We start from the raw sequence: 27,164 nt of genomic DNA, 5'->3' as shown, positions 1-27,164 counted from the left end.
TTTGAATTTGCCCTTACCACTTTAACACGTATGTTTAATAAAAAGTAGATCTGCCCTTTCTCTGGTTTACTATTCATATTTATGAAATCAGTATTACTGTTGTCTGTGTGGTATCACTGGAGGGAAGAAATTTTTAACTAATTCTTTCTAGATTCTGAAAATGGGTAGAACAGCATCAAGCCGGGTTTACTGGCATGAGTCAGTGATCAGGAAGCAACTTTTGGGAGATACATGTAGCAGGAGCTACATAACTATATAGCTCAGACAGGTCTGGCACAGGCTGCTTGCAGGAACACTGGGATCACATGTACAACAGTTGTAATGCAGCCCTAAAATGGAAAGTGGAAATTATGGCTAACCTTTCCCTCACAGTTGTGCAGATATTTCCTGTACTAAGACAACATATTACATATGACATAAGACAAGTAGTGTGCACTGAGTAGGGTCTCTTTGCAGGGGCAGGCATGAATGATTATTAGGGCTGCTTCTTAAAATGAAGTGGAATGCAGACTGCTAAATGAACAAGTGGTTGCCTTGTATAACTGACAGAACTATAACAAATGCAGGCACTGCCTGTGTAAACATGGAGCTTATTACTGATGTCAGAAATATTATAAATTCTTGTTTCCATTAGAAATCAGTAATTATCACCACAGTCTATCATTTTTGTTTTGTTTTGTTGTTGTTTGTTTGTTTGTTTTTGGACTGTTATTTGTTAGTGTGAGAATAAGCACAAGAAATGTAAGAGAATGGTCTTAAAACCTTTTAATTAGCAAGAAGGAAGAAATACTTCAGGCATTTCCTTTATTTCCTCCTCCATGAAATATCTGTCACTAGAACCTCTATTTTCATCATCTTCATGATACTATTGTACAGGTGGAAAGACTTTCTACCTTGTAGCTTAAATATTAATAAGGCTTTCCATATAGAGAATAGAAAGCAGAGCCTATGCAGGATATTCTTGGACATAAAAAATGCAGTTCTATCACTGGGGCAACATGACATTTTGAGAGGGGATCTGTTCTACCCAGCACTTCTATATAAAATCCATAAATGACTCTAGTGGTCACTGATTCAATTTTTTTAAACATTCAAATTGTGAAACAAGTTCCTGTGGTGAAGACAATTTTGAAAATGTGCTTCTATCTTTTTTTTTCCAACGTGTTCCTAAACATGATGAAGTATCATAAGTATCAAATAATCTTTTATCTCCATGCTCATTCAAACTTAAGCTAACTTTCATTTAAGAAGCTCAAACCTTCTGCTTCTTGACTCCCTTTCTTCCCCATGAAAAGAGGAAATTAAGAATCAAGTGTTTTCCAAATCAGAAAAATGTATTAAAAACAAATATTTGGGAGGGTTTTGTTCTCTTTTTCTTTCTCTCCTCTTCTTCTTTTTGTCGTTGTTGTTCTAACTCATCATGATCCAGATTCACCAAAATTTGAGGTAGAACTCCACTTTAGGATCAGTTTTCTTCACAGTTGTTATCAGTGACCCTGATGCAGAACTGGAATGCATAGTAAATGACTTTGTGATTGACAATAAATTAGGGGAACCTGTTGATTCCCTTCAGAGCAGTGAAGCTCTGCAGAGAGATTTTGATAAACTAAAGGTTTTGCAATCACCAACCATACAAATTTAACATGACCAAGCATCAGATTCTGCACCTGGGAAGGACCAACCCTGGAGGGACAGTCGTACAAACTGTGGGATAAGAGACTGGAGAGTAGCCACATGGAAAGGGATCTGGGGTTGATGGCAAGCTAAAGGCAAGTTAAATGTGAGTCAGCAGAGTTCCCTCATGGCCAAAAGGGCCAAAGGTACGTCAGGCCCAGGACTGCTAGCCAGTCAGTATAGGGATTGCCTGTTCTGCACTGCACTGTGTGGCTTCACCTCCAGCACTAGTGCAGGTTTGGGTGCCACAACAGAAGAAGGCCATATAAACATTAGAAAGCACCCAAAGGAGGGCTACAGAGATAGTGAAGTGTGTACAGGGCAGGATGTAAGAGAAGCAGCTGAGGTCCCTGGGTGTGTTCAGCCCAGAGCAGAGCGGGCTGAGGGGAGATCTGATGGCGGCTGCAGCTCCTTACAGGGAGTGGACGGGCAGCGCTGAGCTCTGTGTGACAGCAACAGGGCCCGAGGGAATGGCATGGAGCTGTGTCAGGGGAGGAGCAACTGGGGGTTAGGGCCAGGTGCTGCACCACAGGGTGGTGGACATGGAACAGCCTGCCCAGGGCAGCGGGCATGACCTGACAGAGTTCAAGGAGTGTTCAGACAATGTTCTCAGACATAAAGTATGGGTGGTACTGTGTGAAGCCTTGACTTAGACTGGATAGACAAAGATAGGTGATCTTTGTGGGTCCCTTCCAGCTCAGGATATTCTATGATTATGTGATTCTATGAAGTTATTTCTGTTTTATTGTTTTCTTGATGGTTTTGTTGTTGTTGGTTGGTTGGTTTTATTACATTCAGTGAACTGGAAAAACCACAACTTACCCAGCTGTATTTGCTTACGATTTTCTTAACATAGCTAACTTCTTCCTGTAACATGTTATTTCTTCTTACATTCAATTTTCACAGGAATACTGATCAGAAATAACTAACCTCTAAGTTGCCTAGCATCTATTCATCCACAAAGTATTGCACATCTCCTGACAACACAGGTCCCAAATGATTTCACAAACGTGAACAATCTTGTTTTTCTACATTTGACTGTGGTAGCACTGTGTTGTTTGTTGAGAAATAGAAGGTATTTTGGAATGCAGACCTTCAAAAATATAATAATCTTATTTACTTATATTTAGGACTGGAAGTTACCTGAGATACCTTGCCTTGTATGTCTATACTGCTGCTACCAAAGCATGTGTGTGTAGGATTCTCTCTGAAGATTGCAACAAAATGTTAGTCAGTCTGAATTATGTCTTAAACTTTGCCAAAAGTTAGAAATCTAAATAAAAGATATGAATTGTTTTTATACATATGCATACCACATGATCTGGATCAGTGGTAGCTGAAAAAAAAAAAAAAAAAAAGTGATGTGCAAATAGCATTCATTATGATTCAGGGATAATTAGATCACAGTTGCTTAAACTGAGACACACATATTAAACCGCTCTTGGAAGATAGACAAATTAATGTAAAGGCTGTGACTAAAACTTATGTTCTTCAGTAGCTTTAAAAGTTACACAATTTTAAGTGCTAACCATGAAAAATGCTCATATGGCACAATGCAGTGCTGTGTAGAGACCAGGGAAAGCAGGTAAGCCACTGAAAATAATGCTGTGCATTTTTCATGCCAGGTGAGGGCTCAGTGGAGAAAGAGAGCTAAGAATGAAAAAGCTGAGAGCAAATTTTGAACACATACAGACTTGTAAACTAGATACAAACTTCCAAAAAGCATCAAGACCTACATGTCTGCAACTTCTGGACTGCACCAGTAATGAATCAAACAAGCTTTGCCTCTCACACATTGCTAGTAATATATAAGTGGTAGCCGCTGGAATTTTCTGCAATTGCCAGAAAGAATTGCCAGAAAGTGTACAGTAGATAATATCAACTATGCCTTACTTTGCTGACATTGATAGTGCTTGCTCCTTCAGTGTCATGTAATTCTATCCACTACGTACATCTGCATCTTTTTTTCTAGAAGAACATGGTCTATTCAAACAGAATAAAAAAACTTCATACTGCAACAGAACAAATAAGCAAAAACAATAAAACCTCACATGTTTTGCTATTCCAGACAAAAACTCAGAAAAATAATTTTGAAGCAGGTGTGTTTATTAGACACTCTTGCAAGAGTGCTTTGTATATAACTTTGTACTCCAGTTTCGCCACCTGGTTTCAGCCCATTAAAAGTACAGCATGCCAGTGTCCTTGGACTGAACTCCTGAATCAATGCGAGTTTTGTCATGCTGGGAATGGAAACTTCCAAGGAGCTGGTTAAAATGCTACTAGTTTTACTACAGCACACTCTGAATCACCACCTGGATCACCAGAGCCCAGTGTAACCAGAATTTCCAGCTTGGCCAGAATGGTCCTGGAATATCCCAGTATCCAGCAAGTATTATACTGTGTTTTCCCCAGCTTTACATAGAAGAAACAGGATATTCCTGCTTTCAGCATGCTTTCAAGCCATCTCTAGGCAAGTACCCTTTTGCAGTATTGCAGCAGGAAGCAGAGGCTCTGACACAAGGTTGCGATGTGATACAAGTCATGTGATCTATTATGAAATGATGAACAGAGCACATTCCGCATTGCATGAAATGCTGCTTGGTACACTGAGTTCACAAAGCTTCTATTTGACCAGGTAACCTGACACAGCCCTATACAGATGACTTAACACTATTCTCTTTATTCCATTTTCTATGTTTATAAATATATATATGCTAGAAAAACATTCAAGAACTTTTCACAGACAATTGTTAAAGATAATCCAGCATACAAGGAAGTTCCTTTCTATCTGACTGGAATAGTGCCTTTCAAATCACAGGCAGGTATGAACTACCAAACTTATTTTCTGGCTGTGCTAGCAGACATGATAACCACTAAAATTCACTATTTTATTTTATTTTATTTTATTTTATTTAATCTCTACTAACTCTACTAAATTTCAGTACAGGTAACTAAATACTAATTATACAAGATTACCCCCCTCAAAACTTGAACTAAATGCAACCAACAGCAAAATAAACACGCATAGTGTCAGGGATGCCTTGGTTTTTAGCTGGATCACAGCAATCCATCACAAATGAATAGCAGTATCAGTGTTTACAGAATGCATTTGACAAATAGGAGTCATCAGGCTTCTGCAAAAATACTAACCACGTAGTTCTTAAATACTTTGTGGACTTAATATTTTGCAAGGTTTTTTTGTTGCTGAGAGAAGATAATAAATGCTATGGTCAAACCTACAGAAATGGAAAGAGATTGCATGCCATCTTGTGGATAACACAAGAACAGCAAAAATTGTTCTGAAAAGTAGTCGTCATTAAGGAAAAAACAAGCAAGCAAACAAACAAACAAAAAACCCATGAAGTATAACTCCTAGCTACACACAGCACCACCCAAAATTCAAGACCTATGTCTACGAGTTTTGTCCAAACACCCCGTGAATTCCGGCAGCACAGGGCTGTGCCCACTGCCCTGGGCAGTCTGTTCTGTGCCCACCGTCCTCTCGTTCACAGTGCGTTCCTGATATCACGCCTGACTTCCCAGTACCGCTCCTTGCTGCTCCCTCGTTTCCTGTCAATACTGTACTCAATATCCAAGATGCTTCTGCTATCAAGGAACAGGAAAACACTTAATGTAACATTGTTCTCCATATGCTCAGGCACAGCAGAAAAGAACGGATGTGGCAGCAGCGCTTTTCTTCTTATATGCACTACCACCCCTCGACGTTGTGGAGCTGCGATTAGAACAGTGAGAGTCTGTAAGTCAGCCAGAGCTCCTGACACCGAAGTAAATAATGTCACAGCCGCCGACAAAACACAGCCATCGGCAGCGTCCGCGCTCCGGCTCTGACGGGAGAGCCAGCGCCCGGCTGTGGGCGAGCTCATCCGTGGGGGAGGCCGGCGCCTGGCAGAGCGTCCTTCGGCTCGAAAAATGGGGCACTCTTCCTGCTCTCCCCTCTGCGTGGTAGTGCCCAGGACCAGGAGGAGGCGAGGGCCTGGGGCCGCCGTCGGCGTTGAGTGGTTGGAAGGTGCACTCTGGTGGCGATGCGGGGCCGGTGTGCGGCCGCCATGAGGCACTTGCCGTACTTCTGCCGTGGCGAGGTGGTGAAGGGCTTCGGCCGGGGCTCCAGAGAGCTGGGCGTGCCCACCGGTGAGCAGGACGAGGCCGGGCAGCGGGCGGCTTGGGTGGTGCGCAGCGTGAGGCACATCGTGCTCCTTATCTGCAGCGTCTTCGGCAGCCGTCTGACAGCTCTTTTTTTTTTTTTTTTTTTTTTTTCCTTACGATGGCCGTGATGATTTGCGGCGTGCTGAGCAGTGCTTACAGTACGATATGCACAGAGCTGAGATGCGGCAGTTTGGTGCAAACTTGTTGGGCCAAGCTGGAGAGTTGGCACTGGAGATAGCAGTGAGAAGGGAAATGTAAAAGGCAGTGATTGAAAAGAAGAGCAAACGGAGGTACCCTAAAGACAGCCGTATTTTTCCGTGGCCGCTCCCTTCTCGATCTAACTACCAGTGAGGATGTAAATGAAACGCTTTTTGTTCTCTTCTAAAGAGGCACTGAAGGCAGCGGCTGTGCGGTGCCCATCGCAGTAGACAAGAGAACCTGAAGGAGCAAGCCTGAAGTATAGCAGGCTTGCAACGACATCAGTTAATAGAAACGTTGTTTTTCTTTTATTTGCGTCAGTATGAGTTAATGGAATTCTGGGGAGAGATGTTCTGGAGTGAGGGAAGTTAGTGACTGCTTGTGAACCAAAACAGATCACCAACTGAACATTCTTTAACATTGGCCTGAAACCCTTCATGAAGAGCTCTGTGCAAAGTTCACGAGGGCAGTGGTTTGGGGTTCATTCCCTTCACTCAGTCAGGAGTTTATTTCAGATTCTTACTTTTCAAAGAAACTCCTATAAATCCCCAGTTGTGGGTAACCTGAAAGGGCAGTATGAAAAATCTGACAGGTGACTGAAATCATCTTGTTTTCACATGTTTTATCTGTTGCAGAAAGTGTTACTAGCCCTTCGGTGCATAATTCTGATGCCACTTTGCCAGTCAGAAGAGATTTGATTTTTCTCTTCTTTGATCGTATTGAAGCAGTGATGCTTCTAATAGCGAAATGCAGACATAATGTTTGTTTTTTTTTACTGTATTTTTTAATTATTATTATTTTTTACTGTAGAATAGGATGTGTGTAACTCTAAAATAGCATGCATAGGTGATAGGATGACTGTTATCATCACAGGACTATTTTTTATGAAGCTGTTTTCTTGTTTATACTTTGCAAATGGCATGTTGTATCACTGTCATCATTATACATCCACAAAGAACATGTAGGCAGAGCTTGCCTTGTAAGTATTTGAAAATTGTCATGTTACTGACTTACACAAATATGCACTTTCTAAAATTTTTGCAGCTAACTTTTCTGAGCAAGTAGTCGAAAGCTTTCCATCCGATATCCCTACTGGTATATACTATGGATGGGCCTCTGTTGGAAATGGAGATGTTCATAAAATGGTTTTGAGCATAGGATGGAATCCTTTCTATAAGAATATTAAGAAATCAGTGGTAAGAACTTTGCTTTGTGTGGTACTTTGAGTATAGTAAATGGGCAGAACACTGACTTTGAAAAAGATAAGCAGAATTTGGTCCATAAGTGATATTTAGAAATTTTGTTTGCTGTTAGAAATGTGTTCAATGTTCATCCCATGTGTTTGTAATCTGAAACAGTAAGTGGACAGTGTGCAGCTGTATATAAATAAAGTTTAAGTAGATTTTTTTCTTCCACCACTACTTAAATTCTTCTGGAGCACATTTGTCATTTTGACAGGTAGGTAAACGTAACAATTAAATTCAAAACCTGTATTAAGCTTATGAGTTATGAGAGCCCTAGAATAAGGTAGAACATACTAACTTTTTACCCTCCACTATTCATACAGATTAAAAATAAGAAATTTGAGGGCACCTTAATTACTAGTGGTTTTGCATTAATTTTACTCTTAAACGGTGCATGGTTCTGTGACTTACTATGCAGATTCAAGATTCAAAAGTAAATAGTGACAGGATGGAGTTTAAATCCCAAACTGTGACATTTTTATTTTTCTTAGTGTCAGGTTTTTGTGCTTTTCCTGAGTCTTGGAGAACTTGGTTTTAATTGCTAATACCAGGAAGCAATTTTGTTTCACAATGAATCTCTGCTTTGAAGACAACTGCCTTCACTCCTTTGATAGTTAACATTTAGTTCCTCTGTGAACTAGCTGAGGTTTTTTTAATATCATTGCAATCAAATTCATTACAGTTATTTGGAATGTAATGATCATATAAAAGTTTGTGTTTTTATGCATCGAAAAATGTTCCCTTTGAGATAAGGGGTGAAGTGTTTTTCCTGACATTAACAGTCAGAATGTTCGTAAGTGACCAACTTCTCTTAAATGCCATCAATCTTGTATCATACATGTTAGACTAAGTATCTTAGTTCTTCTGATAATTTGTAGAAGAGAATTTGAATTAAGTATATTAGCTGAACATCGTTGCAAGAAAGGAAATAAACTCAAAATTCACCACGATAACTGACAACTAATTTCTCTTCTTTTAGGAAACACACATTATCAACACGTTCAAGGAAGACTTCTATGGAGAAATTCTTAGTATAGTCATTACTGGATATATTCGATCAGAAAAAAACTTTAATTCTTTAGGTCAGTATTGCAGGTTTCTGTTAAACTAATCTTTTGTTCGTCATACTCTTGCATATTGAAAGTTCTGTGTCATCATCTTCTGTCTTCATAATTAGCTATGATATTTAGCTATGTTTTAACCTTTAACATTTCAGTAAAATGTTTTTATAAGCTGAATTAGTTGAATTAAAAAGATAAAACCCCTCATCTTAAAGTATATCAGTACTTATTTCAGTCTAATAATTGTGTTTTCAATAATTCTGTTCTGATTGATCAATAAAAGCATTGGTCTAATCTTACTATTTCTTCTTAAAAATGTAGCATTGTTAGAACTGAAGTTGTTCAAAAGATTCTGTAGACTTTTTTGCTAAAATGTCTGGAAGCAAGGAAAGGGTAATGCTATAAGCACTGAAAAGTGCAGTTCTGTCATTAAAACCAAAGCATTTTAAAAACAAAGATAATGTTGCCTTTCCAACTTTGTAATAATAATCACATTCTGTGATGTGGTGGTGTGTCTTGCTTTATTCTGTATTCAGAATTCAGATGACCTTTTCAGTGCTGCTATTCTGCTTTTTATTTTTCAGAGACGCTCATTTCAGCAATTAAGGAGGACATTGAAGAGGCAAAGAGGCAACTAGATCTACCAGAGCACCTTAAACTCAAAGACAACTTCTTTTATCTACCAGAAGGGAAAAACCACTGAGCAAAAAAAAAATCTTTTTCTTCTTTCTTGTTATGGACTACTCTTCGCCTAGTTACGTATCATATATCGTTTGATACAACATAGACTTGTGTGGTGAATATGTCTGGAATCGACTTAATTCTCTTCACAGCAGCTCGTATGGTGGTGTGTTTTAGATTTGTGACCTAACATCCTAAAGTTTTATCTGTACCCTAACAGTGTTTGCACAATGTCAAAGCCTTTTCTATTTCTTACTCTGACTCAAGAGCATCTACTGGGGCTTTGCAAGAGGTCAGGAGGGGACATGCAGGTGACATGAACTAGCTAAAGAGATGTTCTGTATCATATAGTGTCACACTCTGCAATAAAATGGAAGGAGAGTGTGGTTCAGGTAGGTTAGCTATCTTTGGTTGGGTAACAGCTGGGCATTGGTCTACCCATGCAAGATGGTGAGTAATAAACATTTTTCTCTTATTACACTTCTTTGCTTGTTAAATTATCTTGACCCATGAGTTTTCCTGCTTTTCCTTTCCTCTTTCCTTTCCCACTGGGAGTGAGTAGGACTGAGTGGGCGGTGCTTAGCTGCCTTCCAGGGTTAACCGTTAACTGCCTGTCTGTGTGTCTGTGATTGGAACTGAACGCTGAAGCCACACACACGTGATTTAAGTTTTCTTATGTTGACTGGTCATGAAACAAGTCATGCAAAAGGAGGAGAAAGTTATTTTAGGTTCTTATAGATAAATTACAAATCCATATCATACTAATTATTGTAGAGATTTTAACACATGAGGAACATGACCAAAGTTAATTCTGACTACTGCTTACCCTGAGGTGTGGACAGTTAAAACATAAATGAAGATTTTCAGTTTTTCACAGACAGAATTTCATTCTAAAATGATTTCCCAGTTTTATGTCATCACATCTGTCATATCTAGCAGCTTAGAATAAATGAGTCAAAAGTTGACTTGTCATGCACAAAGCCAAAGATTGGGTAACAGTATCGAGAATAATTCACTATAGTTCTTAATTTTGATTGCAATTATTTATTAGCCTTGATTGAAATTAAGGAAGTCTCTGTTACTTACTGAATTACTGGAATATGAATACTTCTGCCTTGTTGACTGACATACAACAATGTGTAATGCAGACAGCTTCCTCCTGATGAAATGTTTCTCTAAAGTTCGGGAAATGAGTGATGTGGAGAGAGCTAATGTATGTCAAAATTTTAGGCTCAGAGGATAATGAACAAGTATTAGCAATGTTTCTAAGGCAGAGAAGGTAACCAAAACAAATTTGCATTTGCTGGTAGCTACCTTAGATAAGGAGAAACTTTGATTAATCATTATACTGACAGTGAAATGACTCAGTAAAATGTTGAATTCAGAATGTAAAGTATCTTCATCTGCACAAAGTACAAGTATAATCCAGATTTTTCACTGTAGATCAGTGAAAGTCTTCAGAAATTTTTAGAATAATGTATCTTTAATAAGTACTGTGTTTTTTATATAAAAGTTGCCTTTTCTATGGCCTTCTCTGAAATGTTTACACAGGTAAGTGAAGGATGTGCTGTCAAAATTCATTATATCTTGAAAAATATCTGTTAAAATATAAATACACACTATATTCTTGGAAGCCTGTGCTTATAAATCTACTTCCCCTGCTCTGTGACACAATTTTCTGATTTTCCTCCTAGTCTCCTCCTATTTTATTTTTTTGTTTCACTCTAGCAGTTAAGAGAGCTTGGACAAAAAAACTTCATGAGAATTTCTTGTGGCAGGCAGTATCAGCATGCCAGGAGTTTAGTTCAACTTCTTTTATCTTAACTTCAGGCCATTACTGTGGGATACTTTTGGAAAAAACATTGAACAAGTTAAAGAATCTTTATTGCTGCATAGGACTTTACCAGAACTCATTGAAAGGAATTGCTCATCATTCCTGTTGATGGCAAGAAAGTGGAGATACAGTTCTTGAGGGAGGAAAAGTGATTTCTAAATAAGAACTTACTGCACTAAACTATGTTTTGGCCTGCATTACTAAGGTTGTTTACAGATTTAACTTTCCAAAGGCACTGACAGTTTTTCTTGTCTCTTATCTGAGTATTTTCAGCATACTTTAATCTTCTTAGTAAGAAAACATTAAAAAAAAATATTTGCTGTATGAAGTAAAAAAAAAACCAAAACAACAGTTTAATATACTTTACTGGATTGCATATTGGAAATGTTTGAGAATTATCTTGAAAGTAGTAGCTCTTTTTTTTCCTCTCTAAAATAGATGATGAGGGAATATTTTCACTTCTCACCCCTCCCCCCCCTCACAATGGGATACATTCTTGAGTTTGTAACAAAGCCAAGTTCTTATTTCATATTTTGTACTTCTGGAGGAACTACGGAAGCCATGCTTGTCAGTGAAGTATGTTTTATAGAAAGTGTTTGAAGAATAAATCTTTATTCATTGTAGCATTATGTCTAAGCTCATAGTTGGTTTTGGTTGGTTTTCATTTTGCCATGAATTTCCTGTGTCAGTTATGAAAACCATGGTGCCTTAAGCTGGTTGTCTCAGTAATGCTACTCTGTAACTACTAGTGAATGTTCCTATACAAAAATCTGTTCATCGTTGCTTTCAGAACAGCTGTGCTTGATGATAGAAAGCAGTAGCAAAGGGGAAATTTGAAAAACTTATTTTGCTCAGAGCTTTAACCTAAAGTATGAAGAATGTTAACAGTAAAACAATAAACTCTTCTTTGTGTTTGTCTTCATGCTAGAGGAAATGTAATTGCATTCATTTGGTTGAGTGTGTCTATTTGTGCATTATTTAAAATCAGATATTTTATATAATTTTTTTAAGTTCAATACATGATCCCTATTACAGTATAAATTTTATGATGTGTTCTATTTTTGTATTATGTGCAAATAACTTTAATTTGTTGTGGTACTGTACTATCAATAAAAGAATGTAATTAAAAAATTCATAATGCTGCTTGCAGATTTTCTGATTCATTTTACTGTGCATATAATCTGCATATTCTTCAGCATATACTGAAGGGTACTGCAGAATTCTTCCATTGTGCTGCTACTTTCAGTTTAAGGTGGGAAAGCTGTTCATCTTGCTTAGAAATTTTGTAGGATAACATCTGTGTTTCAGATGCTGCAGGGTTTTTTTTATAATTAAGGCAAAACATGTGAATGCCAAGTCAAGTATAAAGATCGTTCAAGTTAGAGTTCAAGCAATACAAGTATTACTGTAGTTTCAAGTACTTTTTAAAAATTAAGCTTGTTTTTTCATGTAATGCACTTTTTGATTGACTTTTTGATTGTCACCTCCCAGAGTCTATTACTCTTGTAGATTTGTCAGTGTGAGACTGACAGTATAAGAATTGTTTTGAATGCTAATGGTCTTGTTTGGATAATTGGCCTTTATCTGTTTAAGTTCTGACAGCCTGAAGAACTCATGCTTGGTAGCATATTAAAATGCAGCATGTTCAATGTCTTCCAGCCCTATTAAATATCTTTATTGATGGTCTGGATGAGGGGTGAGTTCGCAGAAGGCCTCAGTTTGGGAGGAACTATTGATGTGCCTGAGGGTAGAAACGCCCTACAGAGGGATCTGGACAGGCTGAAATGATGGGCTGAGGTTGACCATATGAGGTTCAACAGGATCAAGTGCTGTGACTTTTGGTAGGGACCCTAAGCCTTGCTATAGGTTTGGGGCAAAAAGTTGCACAGAGTAAAAGGACCTTAGGGGTGTTGGTCAATGCTCAGCTTAACACGAGCTAGAAATGTGACCATCTGGCCAAGAAGGTAAATGACATCTAGACTTACATCAGAAATGACAGCCAGCAGGACCAGGCAAACGATTGTTCCCCTTTACTCAGCTCTGGTGAGTCTGCACATTGAGTTCAGTTTTGTGCTCCTCGATACAAGAAAGTCCTTGAAGTGTGTCCAAAGAAGGGCGACAGAACTGGTGAAGGGTTGGAGCACAAGTCTTATGATGAGCAGCTGAGGGAACTGGGGTTGTTTAGTTTGGAAAAGAGGAGGATCTCTACAACTACCTGAAAGGTAGCTAGTGACAGGATGAGAGGTAACAGCATTAAGTTATGTCAGAGTAAGTTCATGTTGGATCTTAGGAAAATATATTTCTCAGAAAGAGTGATCAGGCACTGAAACGGGCTGCCAGGGAAGTGGTAAATTATGTTAATCACAAAACTTCTGTAGATGAACTTAGCACTGAAAGACATGATTTACTTTGATGTCTACAATACTAGATTTTGGTAACTTTGGTTATTCTTCTTAGATGGCTATTTCCTGAGCACTATATGGCAGAAACCCTTCTGAATACTTATTCTGCTGTAGACTATCAAGAATTCTTGGAAATAATTTATTCAACTTCTTATCTGTGAGAATGACTGCTTTGGTATATAGTAGAAAGAGTATTGCTAATATTGCTATTAAATATATTTTTGTTTAAGGAGGGTTCTGACATTGATTTGGCCTAGCATGCTTAGCACAGTAGGTGTCATAGTCCTCTGCAAATCTTTGTAAGGGTGATTGCCTAAAAGGTTCTGGAAGGAAAAATGTTCAGAGGTTGCTTAAACTAGTTAAAATTAAACTGTTTGAAAAGTAACCTGTCTGTTTATTTATTTGTTTGCTTGTGTGTTTGTTGGTCCATGTGCATTTTTTATCTAGGATTTATGGGAGATGTGTCCTCAGAATGTCATAATCTCCAACTAGATCTGTCTGTATTCTTTTTCAAAATCTAAAACTACTTTCTTCTTTTAGAAGTCAGATGGAAAGAGTTGCATCCTCTTCTTTCATTCTTGTCCACTTGTTTAAACATTCATCTAGGTCAGGTCAAAAGTCCACCTGCTGCAGCTGCAAATGAACCAAACCTGTATCTTGAAACACATTAATCTGTCCCTGGTCTCATAGGGGAAACTTCCACACTTTCATGTTGTTTATATGTTGATCTTCATGTAACCTTTACGTGATATCCCTGAATTCTCACCAGAAAAGAACGTAATAGACTGTGGTGATGTGGATATGCCATAAGAATTGCTTTTTTGTATTAGATGCAATGGACTCTTCAGTGTACCTCAGAATTTGTCAGGGATCAAGCTGTTCTACTAGCACTGTCTACTGTGAGTGTAAAATCTTCAAGTGTTAAATCCTCAAGTACATACACTGTGTTTTTTTAATGGCTCATTATTGGGGCAAAGTATCCAAGTATCCAGTTGTTCTACTGTTTTTTTTTTTGTGTGTGTGTGTTTTTTTTTTTTTTCCTGGAACTAATATGAGATATTGAATACCAAATTGCATCAGAATTATTTTGTAATTAATATGGTCTATATAGGACTATATTATTTTTTCCTAATTTGCTTGTGTTTTTTTTTAAAGATGACATAAGATAAACAAAAAGTTGTATTTCCTAGTATGATAGCTAGAAGAGTTATATTATCTACTGTTCCAAGTATTATTTGGATAGATATTTGGATTTTTTTAATTGAGAAGAATTTTATAAACATTGCTTACAATGGCAGTGACTATATAACTAATTAGATAGCTTAGGGTACTGACTTTATGTACTGGTTATCTTGTTATGGCAGATAATTTATTTTGCTTTATTTTTTTCTGGCTCAGACTAGCCATGTGCTGGGTGCCTTTTTCTGCAAAACTTCTGAGGTTTGTGGACAGCTTGCTTTTACATAGTATAAGAGACCAAGTGATACAGTGCTTTTGAGCTGTTTGTCAAACTATCCCTGTTTCTTCTCAGGCTGCATGTCTTATTACTTGAAGTTCAAGCTTGAAATCACATGTACACATAAGATGCTGAGGGAAATTGAAAAATTCTATCATTAGTACTAGTTTATTTTCTGAAACATTATTCTTTCTACCCCCTACACCCCAACTTGCTCTCTCACTGTATGTGGCTTTGGAAAGTGGTGACCTAAGGATAATCAGATTTTTTCTGTAGGTAAAATTTAAACTTGGAAATCTGATTGTAAATACATTTTTAAATGCAAAAATATGTATTTTTGAAGGATGGTTGGACTGGGTGATCTTGGGTTCTTTTCCAACCTTGGTGATTCTATGATTTCTCTTGAGGCACCCATTATTTTTCATGAGAAAACTAAATGCCTCAATTTCCATTTGAAAGGCTACTACATTAACTGTTTTAAACTTGTTTACATTCCCATTTTTAGTTTGAAACTCCTATCTAAGTCTTCAGCCACTACTGCAGTACTCATGCAAGACCAAGAAGCAAATATGTGGTAAACTGTGGAAGTGGTTGAAAGGTCACAGCCAGAGGGTTGTCCTCAATGGCTCTATGTCCAGATAGAGGCTGGTGATGAGAGGTGTCCCCAGGGGTCTATCTTGGGACTGGTACTCATTAATTATCAATGACATAGACAATGGGATCAGGTGCATTCTCATAAGTTTGCTGATGATACCAAGCTGACTGATGCAGTTGATATGCCAAAAGAAGGGGCTGCTATCTAGATAATGATAAACTCGAACAATGGGCCCTTGTGAACCTAAGGAGTCTCAATAAAACGAAATGCTATGTTTTGCAGTTGGGTTGCGATAATCCCAGATATGTATACAGAATGGGAGAAGAACTCCTTGAAAGTATCCCTGCTGAGAAGGACTTATGGTTCCTGGCAGATGAAAAACTTAACATGAGCCAGCAGTATGTGTATATGGCATGGAAGGCCAACAGTACCCTGGGCTATGTCAGAAGAGGAGTGGCCAGCAGGGTTGGGAAGTTGATTGTCCCCATCTACTCTGCCCTTGTGAGGTCCCACCTGGAGTACTGCATCCAGGCCTGGGGCCCCCAGTAAAGGAAAGATGTGGGCCTTTTGGAGAGGGTCCAAAAGAGGCTAGGAAGATGATCAGAGGGCTGGAGCACCTCTTCTTTGAAGACAAGGTTGAGGGAGTTGGAATTGTTTCGCTTGAAGAAGACTCTGGGGAGACCTCATTACTGCCTTCCAATATTTAAAGGAAGCTTATCAAGAGGAAGGAAATCAACTTTTTGCCTGGGTAGATAGTCAAAGGTCAAGGGGGAATGGTGTTAGCCTAAAGGAGGGGAGAATTAGATTAGATGTCAGAGAAGCTTTTCAGTGAGAGGGTGGTGAGGTGCTGGAACAGGCTGCCCAGAGAGGTTGTGGAGGCCCTGTCCCTGAAGGTGTTCAAGGCACCCTAGGCACTCTAATCTAGTACATAATCTAATGATTGGCAACTCTGCCTACAGCAGAGGGATTGGAATTTGATGATCCTTGAGGTCCCTTCCAACCCAAGCCATTCTATGATTCTACAAAAAATCGTTTTGTCAGAGAATAGCCCACAGAGGTAGGAGCCTTGGTCTCAAGATACTTGAACAGTGGCTCCTGCAATCCACTTTCCTTCACTTCTTTTCTAGCAAAACTTCAGGGTGAAGTCATGGAAGACCAAACTTTTTTCTATGTTCTCTGGAAAGAGGGAGGCTAAAGAACCCTGATAATCTACTCTTTCCTTTGAAATCAAATACCTGGATTACACGAGGGTAAGTGGTGGTAGCCCTGCACAGAAGATGCAATTTTCACAAAATCTTTTTCAAAGAGCTTTACTACTGATAATCAGAAATGGATGCCTAGAAGAAAGGTAGATAAAATAAAAGTAATCTGAGAAGAATTAAGGTCTTTAGAAACTCCATGGATTAATAGGAATGGCAAGAAGGTACAGAGTGAAGCCTTAAGGCAGGAGAAAACTGAAGGGCCTTGATGTGGAGGAAAAAAGACTCAGAAAATGAGAAAGCTGTCATGGTTTTATGATTTTTGGTTATTGGTATTCCACATCATAACATCATGTAGTGCACTGGGAGTTAAAGACTTACTGCTCCATGTCTGGATATCCATCCCAGAAGAGAAAAAAAAAACATTCCCCAGAAGAATGTTTGCTGTTCTGTTATCATTTTTGCTCAGGGGGAACAGATACAAAGCCTTGGAAGCTCACCTGATGTGCTCTTTTCCCTTTTTCAGCTCTCCTCCCTGCTGCTTGACCCAACGATGATGAGGTCTTTCCACCTTTTGGATACTCTCTCTCATTACATTTGATTTATTAGCTTCAATTCTAATTATATTGTATTATAGTGTGTTATTTTGCATTCCAATACCATATTTAGTAAATTAGTTTGTTTCTCCTCCAATCATTGCCTCTGTTTTTAATTATTCAGGATCTTCTGCTTCCCCTTTCCAGAGGCACGGATCTACAGATCCTCTACCCCACTAGTCACGGAACCAGGCCGAACCAGCCCATAAACTACTGACAAAAGCGGGAGTTTACTGAAGATCAGAAGAATTCAGGCACATTAGAAAAAAAGAACTAGAGAACAGATAGTCAGATGCAAGAGTTTCTATAGCAGCCTTGTGTTTTTGAAATATACTAGCTCTCTTTGGAACATCTTTCTTACTATGATGGGTGGAGGAGGAAGTAAGAGAGAGGAACATCTTTCTTACTATGATGGGTGGAGGAGGAAGTAAGAGAGAGAATTGGCTTTTTTTGTATTTGCACACTTTGGCTTATTCAAAATACATAACCATTCAGAGTACAGTAAAATACAAGAAACTTAATTAAAATGATGGAAATGTTAGAGTGATCGCATACACAAGGTACTCTCTGCATTTGTCAGAGTGATTTCAAAATACTCAGATGCAGCTAGAATTAAGCCTTTGAAATGTGATGAGGAGATTCCAGGTTTTCATAGCAAATTCTTACAATTGTTAAATAAATCATTAATGACAAAGCATGTTAATACAAACAAGGTTAGGAGAGCAAAATAAGGCATTCAAAATTCTTTCATTCAATATGACCTTTCATTCTGATTGTTCACTCTCCCTTTTTTTTTCTTTTTCAGAACTACTTCAGAGAAGAACTTGAAATAAAGTGCCAGATAAGATGCATCTTTCCAGAGTACCTTCCTCTCTGCGAAACTTCTTCCTCTTGTGAAACTTCTGATAAATGAAGGTCCTTGCTTTGACTTTTTTGAACTCACATAATTTTGCATTCTTGTTGAAGATGTAACAATCTAAAGATTAAAATTCAAAATGGAAACAGTGGTCTTCTCCTTAGAACTTCTTTGAACATACAGATGAAAAGATCTGAAGGTATTTGTAAATACTTTTTGCAAGAAATACCACTTAGGAATCGAGCTATAAAAATTAGATATTCTCACACAATTCCTTTGCAGCCATTAAATGTAGTTGATTTACAGGTCCAGAGTTATTTCTAGTTACAAAGCTCCAAAAGAGCTCAAAAGGAAAGAGGAGAGGAAAACTTGATAAATAATAACATTTTCAAAATGGTTTTGTGCAAAGAATTTATTCTTTCACAGTAAAGGGCCATAAAGAGCATCCTTTAGTACAATGAATTAAATTTTCATAGTAATACAAAAATCACATTACTGTGTTCCTTTAAATTACATTACTAAATAAATATTAGTTATCCCCTTTGCCATCCTCCAATAAACTTGAGACATTTACATCAGAAATGTGAAACTTACTTGAACAAATGGTATTTAAATCATTTGTAGCTTGAGAAGCTAATTAGAAAGGAAAGAAGGAGTGCTGTTTTGTGGTAGTATTTATAGACCATATTTCCCTTTGCAGTAAACCAAGAAGTCTGTGTGTGCAATGAAAGACTATCTAACAAGCGCTTGAATAAAGAGTAATCAGAGATTGTTATTTACATAAAATATTTTCAATATTTTTCATACAAACCATGAGTACAGTGAAGCAATCTGGAGTAGTCATAATCTCAACTCTTAAAAATGATGTAATAGGTGCATAATTTCACTGGGAACAATGCCACAAGATTATAAGCAGAAATGTGTTGGCTTTGAGTAGCATAGACATCAACAAAGAAAATCTGGCTAGAACCAGAAACCTTACCTGTGCTAATACAAAAGTCTATTTAACTATAATCACAATGTAGTAAACTACTGGCACACTACTCCAATGACATTTGTCATGTAGACAAATACAACAATCTTGTCTATATCTGCACCATTTTAAAAGAGAGTAGTAAAGTTTGCAGTAAGTATGTATGTATGATTTGAATGGGTATTTGTGTTTATCATAATGCATGTGCATACGCATTGGGAAGGGATTTACTGTCCACAAAAATGCATAGGAATGTATTCTTTTAAACAACATACATCTGGAGTGCAACTTAAAAGCCTAAGAGGGTTATGTAAAGCTTCAGGAAGAAAATGTTTTTAGAAATCATTCTGCTCTCAAAATAAGCATTAGTTAAAATCTTAAGTTCAGCCTGAAAAGGAGTAAATAAACATACTTAACTAAATTGCTGGAATTTTATGGGAAAAGCAACAGAGCAGAAAATTCATAAGACAATAGAGAGTTATCTAAATGAATAACTTTCATCATCATATTCAAGCTCATCTTCTTCATCATCCTTCAAAAGTCCATATCTAAATTTACGATAGACTGTGCCATCCTGACCCATATATACAATGTCATCTTCTTCATCATCTTCGATATCTCGATCTCTGTATTCTATCACTTGGTCTTCCTGATAACTTGGGCTCTCATGATAATTGCTCGCATAGGAAGGAAGGGTTTTGGAGTCATTTGTCAGCTTCTCATACCTACCTTTACTGGCAGTGCGTGGTTTTGATTTTGATTTTCTCCAGATGACTACAATGGCTCCAATGACAAGGATAAATAAAATGCAGATAATGACAAAGAAAGAGCTTTTGTTTTTGCTTGCTGGTGGTAGCGTAGTCCGTAATACACAATCATCTGACAACAGCAATAAAATAAAATAAAAATTAAATGAAATTGTGTGAATTGGTGAGTTTGTTTTAAAAGACTAAGTATATAACTGTGATGATGTAAGTAAGCAAGGTTGTTGAAACAGCTTTGTTTCTTTATTAGACTAGCAGTAATCTGAAAGAAACTCAGAAGCTAATAAGTAGACAATAGATAGTCTTTCTATCTGAGAGTAGGCAAGAAATGGAGAATCTCTCCCCTTCCCAAGATATACTTTTCACTATCAGGCACCTAGAAAGACTTGAAGACAGGTTGTGTGCCCTGAGCCTGTTTCTCATAATTGTTTCAGTTTGCTCTATAAAAATATTTTTCCACCTTACAGATCATCAACTGTATAAAACACTACAGCTGTTCTGAAGTCGACAGTATGATTTTAACTTAGGAGTTTAAAATGATTTGTTTTGAATTGCTATTTATTGAAGAAAGCATTTCCCAGTCAAATGTTTTATGAAAAGCTTGGCTACTTGGCACAATAGATGCGAATGAGAGAAGGTGGTAACTCCTGCACTAATTGCAATTGCTGTTATTTGGGTAAAGTCCTTCCTATTCTAGTGATGGAGCAGTAGAAATACATCTCATAGTTGTAGCTCAGCAGCACATTTTTGCTGTTTTCCACTTTTCACCACTAAAAGTCACCTTAGTCAGTCATAACATCCATCAGCAGCATTACTGCCCCTCAGGATGGTCATACCTTGTGTTTCACTGCAGTCACAGCACTCTAGGATGCCTGCTGGGTCAGTGTCACTGCAGCAGGGTAGGCAGCGGCCTTCCTCCAGGTAGAGCTGCATGCCAGCTGGGCAGATGGTACAGTTGAGAGGTCCAGGTCCCTTGCACTCCGTGCATGTGCTGTCACATCTCTCACACTTTGTCTCATCCTCCTACAGACACAGAACAAACAATGCACCCTTCTTTTCATCTTCCTTGGCCCTAACGTGACAATGCTGCCCTAGATTCACTGAGTGGTCACATCTGGATGCCAATGGTATCAATTGCAAAATACTGTAGGGAGTAGGAAAACTGAAATTTTGTTAATACTTGTTAGGTTTGCACTGATCTACTTGTAGGAAGATGGATGAAGACTTGTATGAGCTTAGATATCTGACTTAGCAAGACAGCTGGCTAGAACTCACTCCAAATATAAGCTTTTTGTCCAAAGAGTGTTTTTCTTTTACTAGTACTATCATAATATATTTGTGGCTCTTTGGCACTAATGATGTCAAAGCAGCCTTCAGAAAGTGTATTCAAGAATATAATTGAAAGTACTGAGATGGGAGAAGCAAGTGAAAATACGCTGAGAGAAGAAAAATAAATAAATAAAAAAAGAATAGAAAGGAAGAAAATGAGAGAATTAATTCCCTTTCCAATTAGGGAAGGGACAGAAATAAGGAGTAAAGCTGGCTGGAAATTTTGTAGCAACGTAAATTTTTTTAGCTTGCATTGGTTCTATTTTGCAGAAGCACAGTCATATGTGTCAATGGCTTGGGTTGGAAAAGAGATTAAGGTTTACCTTGTTCCAACTCCCTGCCATGGGCAGGGCTGCCACCCACTAGAAAAGGCTGCCCAGGTCCCCATCCAAATTTGCCTTGAACATTTCCATGGATGAGGCATCCACATCTTCTCTGGGCAGCTTGTGCCAGTGCAACTCTACCATCTGCATAAAAGATTTCCTCATAATATCTAATCTAAATCTTCCATCTTTTAGTCATGTCACTATCAGACCATGTGAAATGATGGTCTACCTCCTTATTATAAGCTCCCCTCAAATACTGAAAGTGTCCAGTGAGGTTTCCTCGAAGCTTACTGAACAAGCCTAGCTCCGTCAGCCTTACTTCATAGGAGAGGTGTTCCAGCTCTCTGATTATCTTCCTGGCTGGACCTTCTCCAACAGCTCTACATTTTTTCACGTACTGGGGGCACCAGGCCTGGACACAGTACTCACAATGGCAGAACAGAGAGGGACAATCACCTTCCTTTCCCTGCTGGCTGCCCCTCTGTTGATGTAGCCTCTGCATCTGTACTGTTGACCTCCTGGGCTTTAAGTGCACGCTGTTGGCTCATCTCCAGTTTTTCATCTACCAGATTACCCAAGTCCTTTTCTGCATGTCTCTCAAGTTCTTCCAATCTGCACACACACCTGGGATTACACCAGCCCAAATGCAGCACCTTGTACTTGGTCTTGTTGATTCTCACTGTGTTCACACGAACCCACTTTTCAAGTCTGTACAGATCCCTTTTGATGATATCCCTTCCTACTGATATATCAGCTGCACCACTCAGCTTCCTGTCTCTTGCATACTCACTGTCTAGACCATCAATAAAGATACTGAAGAATACTGGTGCTAAGAGGACAGATTCAAAAACTTCTCAAATTCCAAATAATACTAGTGGTGCTCATCACTGTCATACCTACTTTGCTGTATGTTGTGAGGCAGTTCAGAGCTTCCAATGTTTGTATTTCCTGGCCTAATGGGAAATATGAACTATTTTTTCTGGCCTGGGACCAAGATCAACAAACCCACTGTAAGCATCTGAAGTGCCAGAAACCTGTCACCACACTTGATCTCAGACCTGCAGGGCTGCTTGTCCTGAATCTAAGAGGCTGGACAAAATATGGGGAGACAGCAGGAGATCTGGATCTCTTAAAAAGAACCATGCACCTCTGTGGTCCTCAGCTCCTAGGTTTTTTTTTCATGTTCACAGTTATGGAGCAGCCCTTATATGGGAAATTTCAAGCCAGAGACTTCAGGTTATGCAACATTATTTTTTTCTTTTTTGTGAGGCACTCAGCTCTGGGGCACACATTCTGCACCAAAGCAGGGAAGTGCCTCAGTGGGCAAGGGACAGCCTACTTCTGCTGGGTACCATTGCCCTGCGCTTGGAGGCAGAGCTCTGATGTGTTGGGGTGGGGCCAAGAGCAGTGGGGCCACACCTCACAGATACAAAGGTGGCAACCAGGGAGCACAGTGAACAGGACGGGCAAACAGAGCATGGTGTGGCAGTTTGTGTGGGCAGTTCGCTCAGGGCAGGCAAGCAGGGCATGTTCCTCTTTCCATTTGGGGCTGCAAGGAGAGATTGGTTGGTTAATACCAACATGGTGATCACCCGGCGTGGCAGACAGGCTGTGGCAAAAAGGCAGATATGGGACCCTCAACCTGCATGGGCTGAGAAGCACTCTCAGACAGACCTCCCAGGAAGTGAGAGAGCTGCCCAGACCTTCAGCTGTGGGGAGTTAGAATCTGGAAATTGCTCTATGGCAAAGGAGGAGGAGGAGGGGGATGGATGTAATTGATACAGGTGTGTCTTGCTCAGTTAATTTCCTGAGCAGATGCCCAGGCTGGAGAAGAAATCAGCAGGCTGAGAGGCACCTGGGAATCAGAGAGGGGGACTTAGGAGGAGGTTTGAACTGACGCATGATGACCAGCAGTCTTCTTATAAGTCCCTGCCTGGAAAAGCAGCTAAACCAGCTTCCCACCTAGAGGCTAAAGAATAAGATAGCGCCCAACACAAATGGTATGGATCTTCATTTCTGCATGGAGCAGAAGGAGGTACCTTCCTCTTACCCTGACAGTCCCCCCCTGAGCAACAAGTTCAAGATTTGGGTTGGAAACAAAAGAGTGTCTGAATGCCAGGCAGCCCAGGAAACAGCAAGCATGTGGTGAAGGGCCAACCGAGGAATCTCATTACAACTAGGGCCACAAAAAAGAGGCAAAGTGTCTTAGTAGCTGGGGACTCCTTGCTGGAAGGCACTGAGGCCCCCATTTGCCGTCCTGATAACCTCTCCAGAAACATTTACTGTCTTCTGGGACATGTGTCAGAGATGTTAAGAAGACTTTACCACTTCTGATAAAACAAGAAGACTACTACCCACTTGTTGTCATGCACATTGGGTCATAGGGTGTTGTAATGAGGAAATTACAGAACATTAAAAGGGATTTTGAATCCCTTGGAAAGGTGTTAAAGAGATCAGGAGCACAAGCAGTGTTCTCCTCTGAGTTCCCATGGGCTAAAGAGAGTTGGTTGACACTTAAACATCACTTCTTCCGATCTCAAGATCAGTGCATCACTAAGAGTAAGAAATGGGGGAAATTCAACAGGAGGCCTGCATGGATGAGCAAGGAACTCATGGATAAACTAAAGGGAAAGAAGGTCCATGAAATGTGTAAAAAGGGCCTGTCCACCTGGGAAGAATATAGGAATGTTTTCAAGGCCTGTAGGGATACAACAAGGAAGGCTAAGACTCTTTTTGAATTAAGCCTCGCAAAGGAGGTAAAGGAAAACAAGAAAAGTTTTTGTTTCTTTTGTTTTGTTTTGTTTTGTTTTTAAGTATGTCAGCAATAAAATGAAGATTAGAGAAAATCTTATCTGGGTCCCTTAATAAATGAAGTGAGTGCCCTGGTAACAGAGGATGCGGAGAAAGCAAAGATTCTGAATGCTTTCCTTGCTCAGTCTTTAATGATAAGACTAGCTCTCAGGAATTCTACAGCCTGGAAGTAAGAGAGAGAGTCTGGGGAAACGAATACTTCTTGTTGGTCGAGGAAGATCTGGTCAGAAAGTATCTAGCTAAAATCAACACAAAAAATACATGGGCCTTGATGGGATGCACCCACATGTGCTGAGAGTGCTGGTGGAGATGATTGCTGAATCTCTCCCTGTCATGTTTGAAGAGTCTTGGCAAACAGGAGAGGTGTGTGAAAACTGGAGGATAGTTAGTATGAGTCACTCCAGTCTTCAGAAAGGGCAAGAACTACAGGCCAGTCAGCCTCACCTCTGTCCTTGGAAAGGTGATGGAACAACATGTTCTGGATACCCTCTCCAGGCAGTTAGAAGAGAAGAAGGTCATCAGGAGTAGTCAGCATATATTTACCAAGGGGAAAGCATGCTTGACCATCCTTCTATGCTGTAATCACTAGCTGGGTAGATAGGAGGAGCGCGGTGGATGCTGTCTGCCTTGACTTCAGCAATACATTTGACATTGTCTCCCACAGCATCGTTGTAATGAAACTTAGAAAGTGTGGGATAGATGAGTATACAGTCGGGTGGACTGGCTGACTGACAGAGCTCAGAGGGTTGTCGTCAGTAGCACAGAAGCCAGTTGGAGGCCTGTAACTAGTGATGTTCCCCAGGGGTTGGTGCTGGGTCCAGTCTTGTTCAACATCAACATTAATGATCTGGATTAATGGATTGAGTCCACCCTCAGCAAGTTTGCTGATGCTGGGAGGAGTGGCTGATACACTGGAAGTCTGTGCTGCCAGTCAACAAGACCTGGACAGACCAGAGAGTTAGGCAGGGAGGAACCTGATGAGGTCTAACAAGAGCAAGTGTGTTCCTGGGGAGGAATAACCACGTGCATCAGTGTAGGTTAGGGGACGACCTGCTGGAGAGGAGCTCTGTGGAGAAGGACCGGGGTGTTCTGGTGGACAATAGGTTGACCATGAGCCACCAGTGTGCCCTTGTGACCTGAGGTGCATTAAAAAGAGTATGGCCAGCCAGTCAAGGGAAGTGATCCTCCCCCTCTACTCTGTCCTGGTGAGGACACATTTAGAATACTGTGTCCTGTTCTGGACTCCCCAGTTCAAAGAAGACAGGGATTTCCTAGTAGAAGCCAGTGGAAGGCTAAGAAGGTGATAGGTGGAGCATCTCCAGTGTGAGGAAAGACTGAGGAATCTGTGTCTGTTCAGCCTGGGAAAAAGAAGACTGAGGGTGGATGTGATAAATGTTTATAAATATCTAAAGGGTGGTGGGAGTAAATGGATGAGGCCAGGCTCTTGGTGGTGCATAGAAATAGAACAAGGAGTAATGAACTAAAACTTGAACATAGGAAATTTCATCTTAACATATTGAAGAACTTCTTCACAGTAAGAGTGACAGAGCACTGGAACAGGTTGTCCAGAGAAGTTATGGAGTCTCATTCTATGGAGACATCTAGGATGTATCTGGATGTCTACCTGTGTGACCAACTGGGGGGGAAGTTGGACTCGATCTCTTGAGATCCTTTCCAACTTCTCCAGTTCTGTGATTGTGACATTCTGTCATCTCCAGCCAGTTGTCTTACTTTGTTGTTATATTCTTGAACAAACATCTTTGAAAGACAGTTGGTGTAAAAACCCAGAAGCAGATAGCTGCACAGACCCAAACCTGATTGTGATCCTATTCTATTAAATATGCAGCTTTAACTTCAGCTTCTCTTTTCACTAGATTTCTGCTAGCAGAACTGCCTATCAGGAATGTGATATGATTTCTCACAAGCAGAAATCCCTGTGGAAATCCAGTTAAATTAGGATAAAATAAATACTCTTTTACTAATATAATTGATTTTGTTCACATGAGTTTGGTATCATCTTTGACAGAGTAGTGTCTTTATATTTACTCTTAGAGAAGTGTTCAATAATAGAAAGACCCGAAAAGAGAAACAATGCCAAGAGAAGAAAAAAGTACGCATTTTTTAAGCCTTGAAAACTCAAAGAACATTCTGTATTTGTGTTGTGTTCAGAAGTTGAAGTTCAGCATACTAATCACAGGACCAAATGCCTATGAATATTACCTCTTGTTCTGGTGCCTCCTGGACTTTGTAGTAACCTGCAAAGCAGTCTGAGCTGCATATTCCGTTTAACAAACTGTAACTCCATACACAAGACGTGCAGCTGAATCCTTCTTTTCCTAAAGAGGCAAATAAAACAACTATATTAAAACAACAATAAAACAACAATGTTAAAACTGTAAAAATTCTCATCTAACTTCATGCTGATCACTACTACCAATGAAAAGGGATACTTGTCAAGTTCAAGAATCTTAAGTGGCAGGTCCAGCTTGAAGAAAATGGTATTAAAATGGTATTGAGCAGCATATGCATGATGCTTGAGATTTTGTGTATTCCAAAACTGCATTTCTTAATTCATGAATATCTTCATGACAACATGATTAAGGAACCCATTGTACAGGGAAGCTGAGTTGCATTCAGGAGGATCATTTAGAACGGTGCATGTTTTGTGAGTGTTTTGTGTTTTGTGAGAAGGCAGATGCTGCCCACAGTGTTTCTGTGGAGCATTGAAGTGAGTGGTTTGTCCTAATTGTTACAATGCATCTGTCAGTTTCCCTGCAACTAGGTGTTTTCTTCCATTGTCTGAAAGGAAAAAAATGTACTAGTTCATGTTAGCAAAAGTTAAACAGGTGAAGTTAGCAACTTTCTATGACTCAGTTAATTTACTATCTTTTCTGGTCTTGAGAAAGAAGAGACTTCTTTTCCTGTGCATAAGGAGTGCAGATGCATTCCAAAACAGCTACAGATTTGTTATTTAAGAGGATGAGCTTGTATTTTATCTTAG

At 39.4% G+C, this 27,164-nt stretch overlaps 2 protein-coding genes across 4 annotated transcripts in view; one reads left to right on the top strand and one right to left on the bottom strand.

Moving 5' to 3' along the window:
• The first annotated feature begins 4,215 nt into the window (after window positions 1-4,215).
• Window positions 4,216-9,502, top strand: RFK (riboflavin kinase). Of its 2 annotated transcripts, XM_010727682.4 has the most exons (4): window positions 4,216-5,823; window positions 7,081-7,232; window positions 8,260-8,362; window positions 8,926-9,502. In XM_010727682.4, the coding sequence occupies exons 1-4, from the start codon at window positions 5,718-5,720 to the stop codon at window positions 9,042-9,044; spliced, it is 480 nt and encodes a 159-aa protein (XP_010725984.1). In that variant the 5' UTR covers window positions 4,216-5,717; the 3' UTR covers window positions 9,045-9,502. The 2 variants fall into 2 exon arrangements, 1 of the variants encoding a protein (XP_010725984.1); XR_014880504.1 differs by lacking the exon at window positions 7,081-7,232 and having other exon boundaries at window positions 4,219-5,823; window positions 8,926-8,967.
• Window positions 9,503-18,354: 8,852 nt separating this feature from the next.
• Window positions 18,355-27,164, bottom strand: part of PCSK5 (proprotein convertase subtilisin/kexin type 5) — a 280,415-nt gene continuing 271,605 nt past the window's right edge. For both annotated transcript variants that reach the window (XM_085214353.1, XM_085214354.1), the window contains 3 exons: window positions 26,384-26,499; window positions 20,534-20,720; window positions 18,355-19,812 (listed from right to left, as the gene is read on the bottom strand). In XM_085214353.1, the coding sequence (XP_085070479.1) occupies window positions 19,412-19,812; window positions 20,534-20,720; window positions 26,384-26,499 (704 nt within the window). In that variant the 3' untranslated portion in view covers window positions 18,355-19,411. The remainder of the gene's footprint in view (window positions 19,813-20,533; window positions 20,721-26,383; window positions 26,500-27,164) is intronic.

Source organism: Meleagris gallopavo, chromosome Z (assembly GCF_905368555.1).
Source record: "Meleagris gallopavo chromosome Z, MGAL_WU_HG_1.1, whole genome shotgun sequence".
NCBI lineage: Eukaryota > Metazoa > Chordata > Aves > Galliformes > Phasianidae > Meleagris > Meleagris gallopavo.
Note: the sequence above shows the minus strand (reverse complement) of the source record. Positions and strands in the feature narration are given on the sequence as shown.

What these genes read in the sequence shown, in the direction of transcription:
- RFK (XM_010727682.4), top strand. Translation starts at nt 5,718, where the DNA reads ATGCGGGGCCGGTGTGCGGCCGCCATGAGGCACTTGCCGTACTTCTGC. An exon ending in AGAGCTGGGCGTGCCCACCG is followed by an intron (nt 5,824 to 7,080) that starts GTGAGCAGGACG and finishes AAATTTTTGCAG; the next exon opens with CTAACTTTTCTGAGCAAGTA. An exon ending in AAAAAACTTTAATTCTTTAG is followed by an intron (nt 8,363 to 8,925) that starts GTCAGTATTGCA and finishes TTTATTTTTCAG; the next exon opens with AGACGCTCATTTCAGCAATT.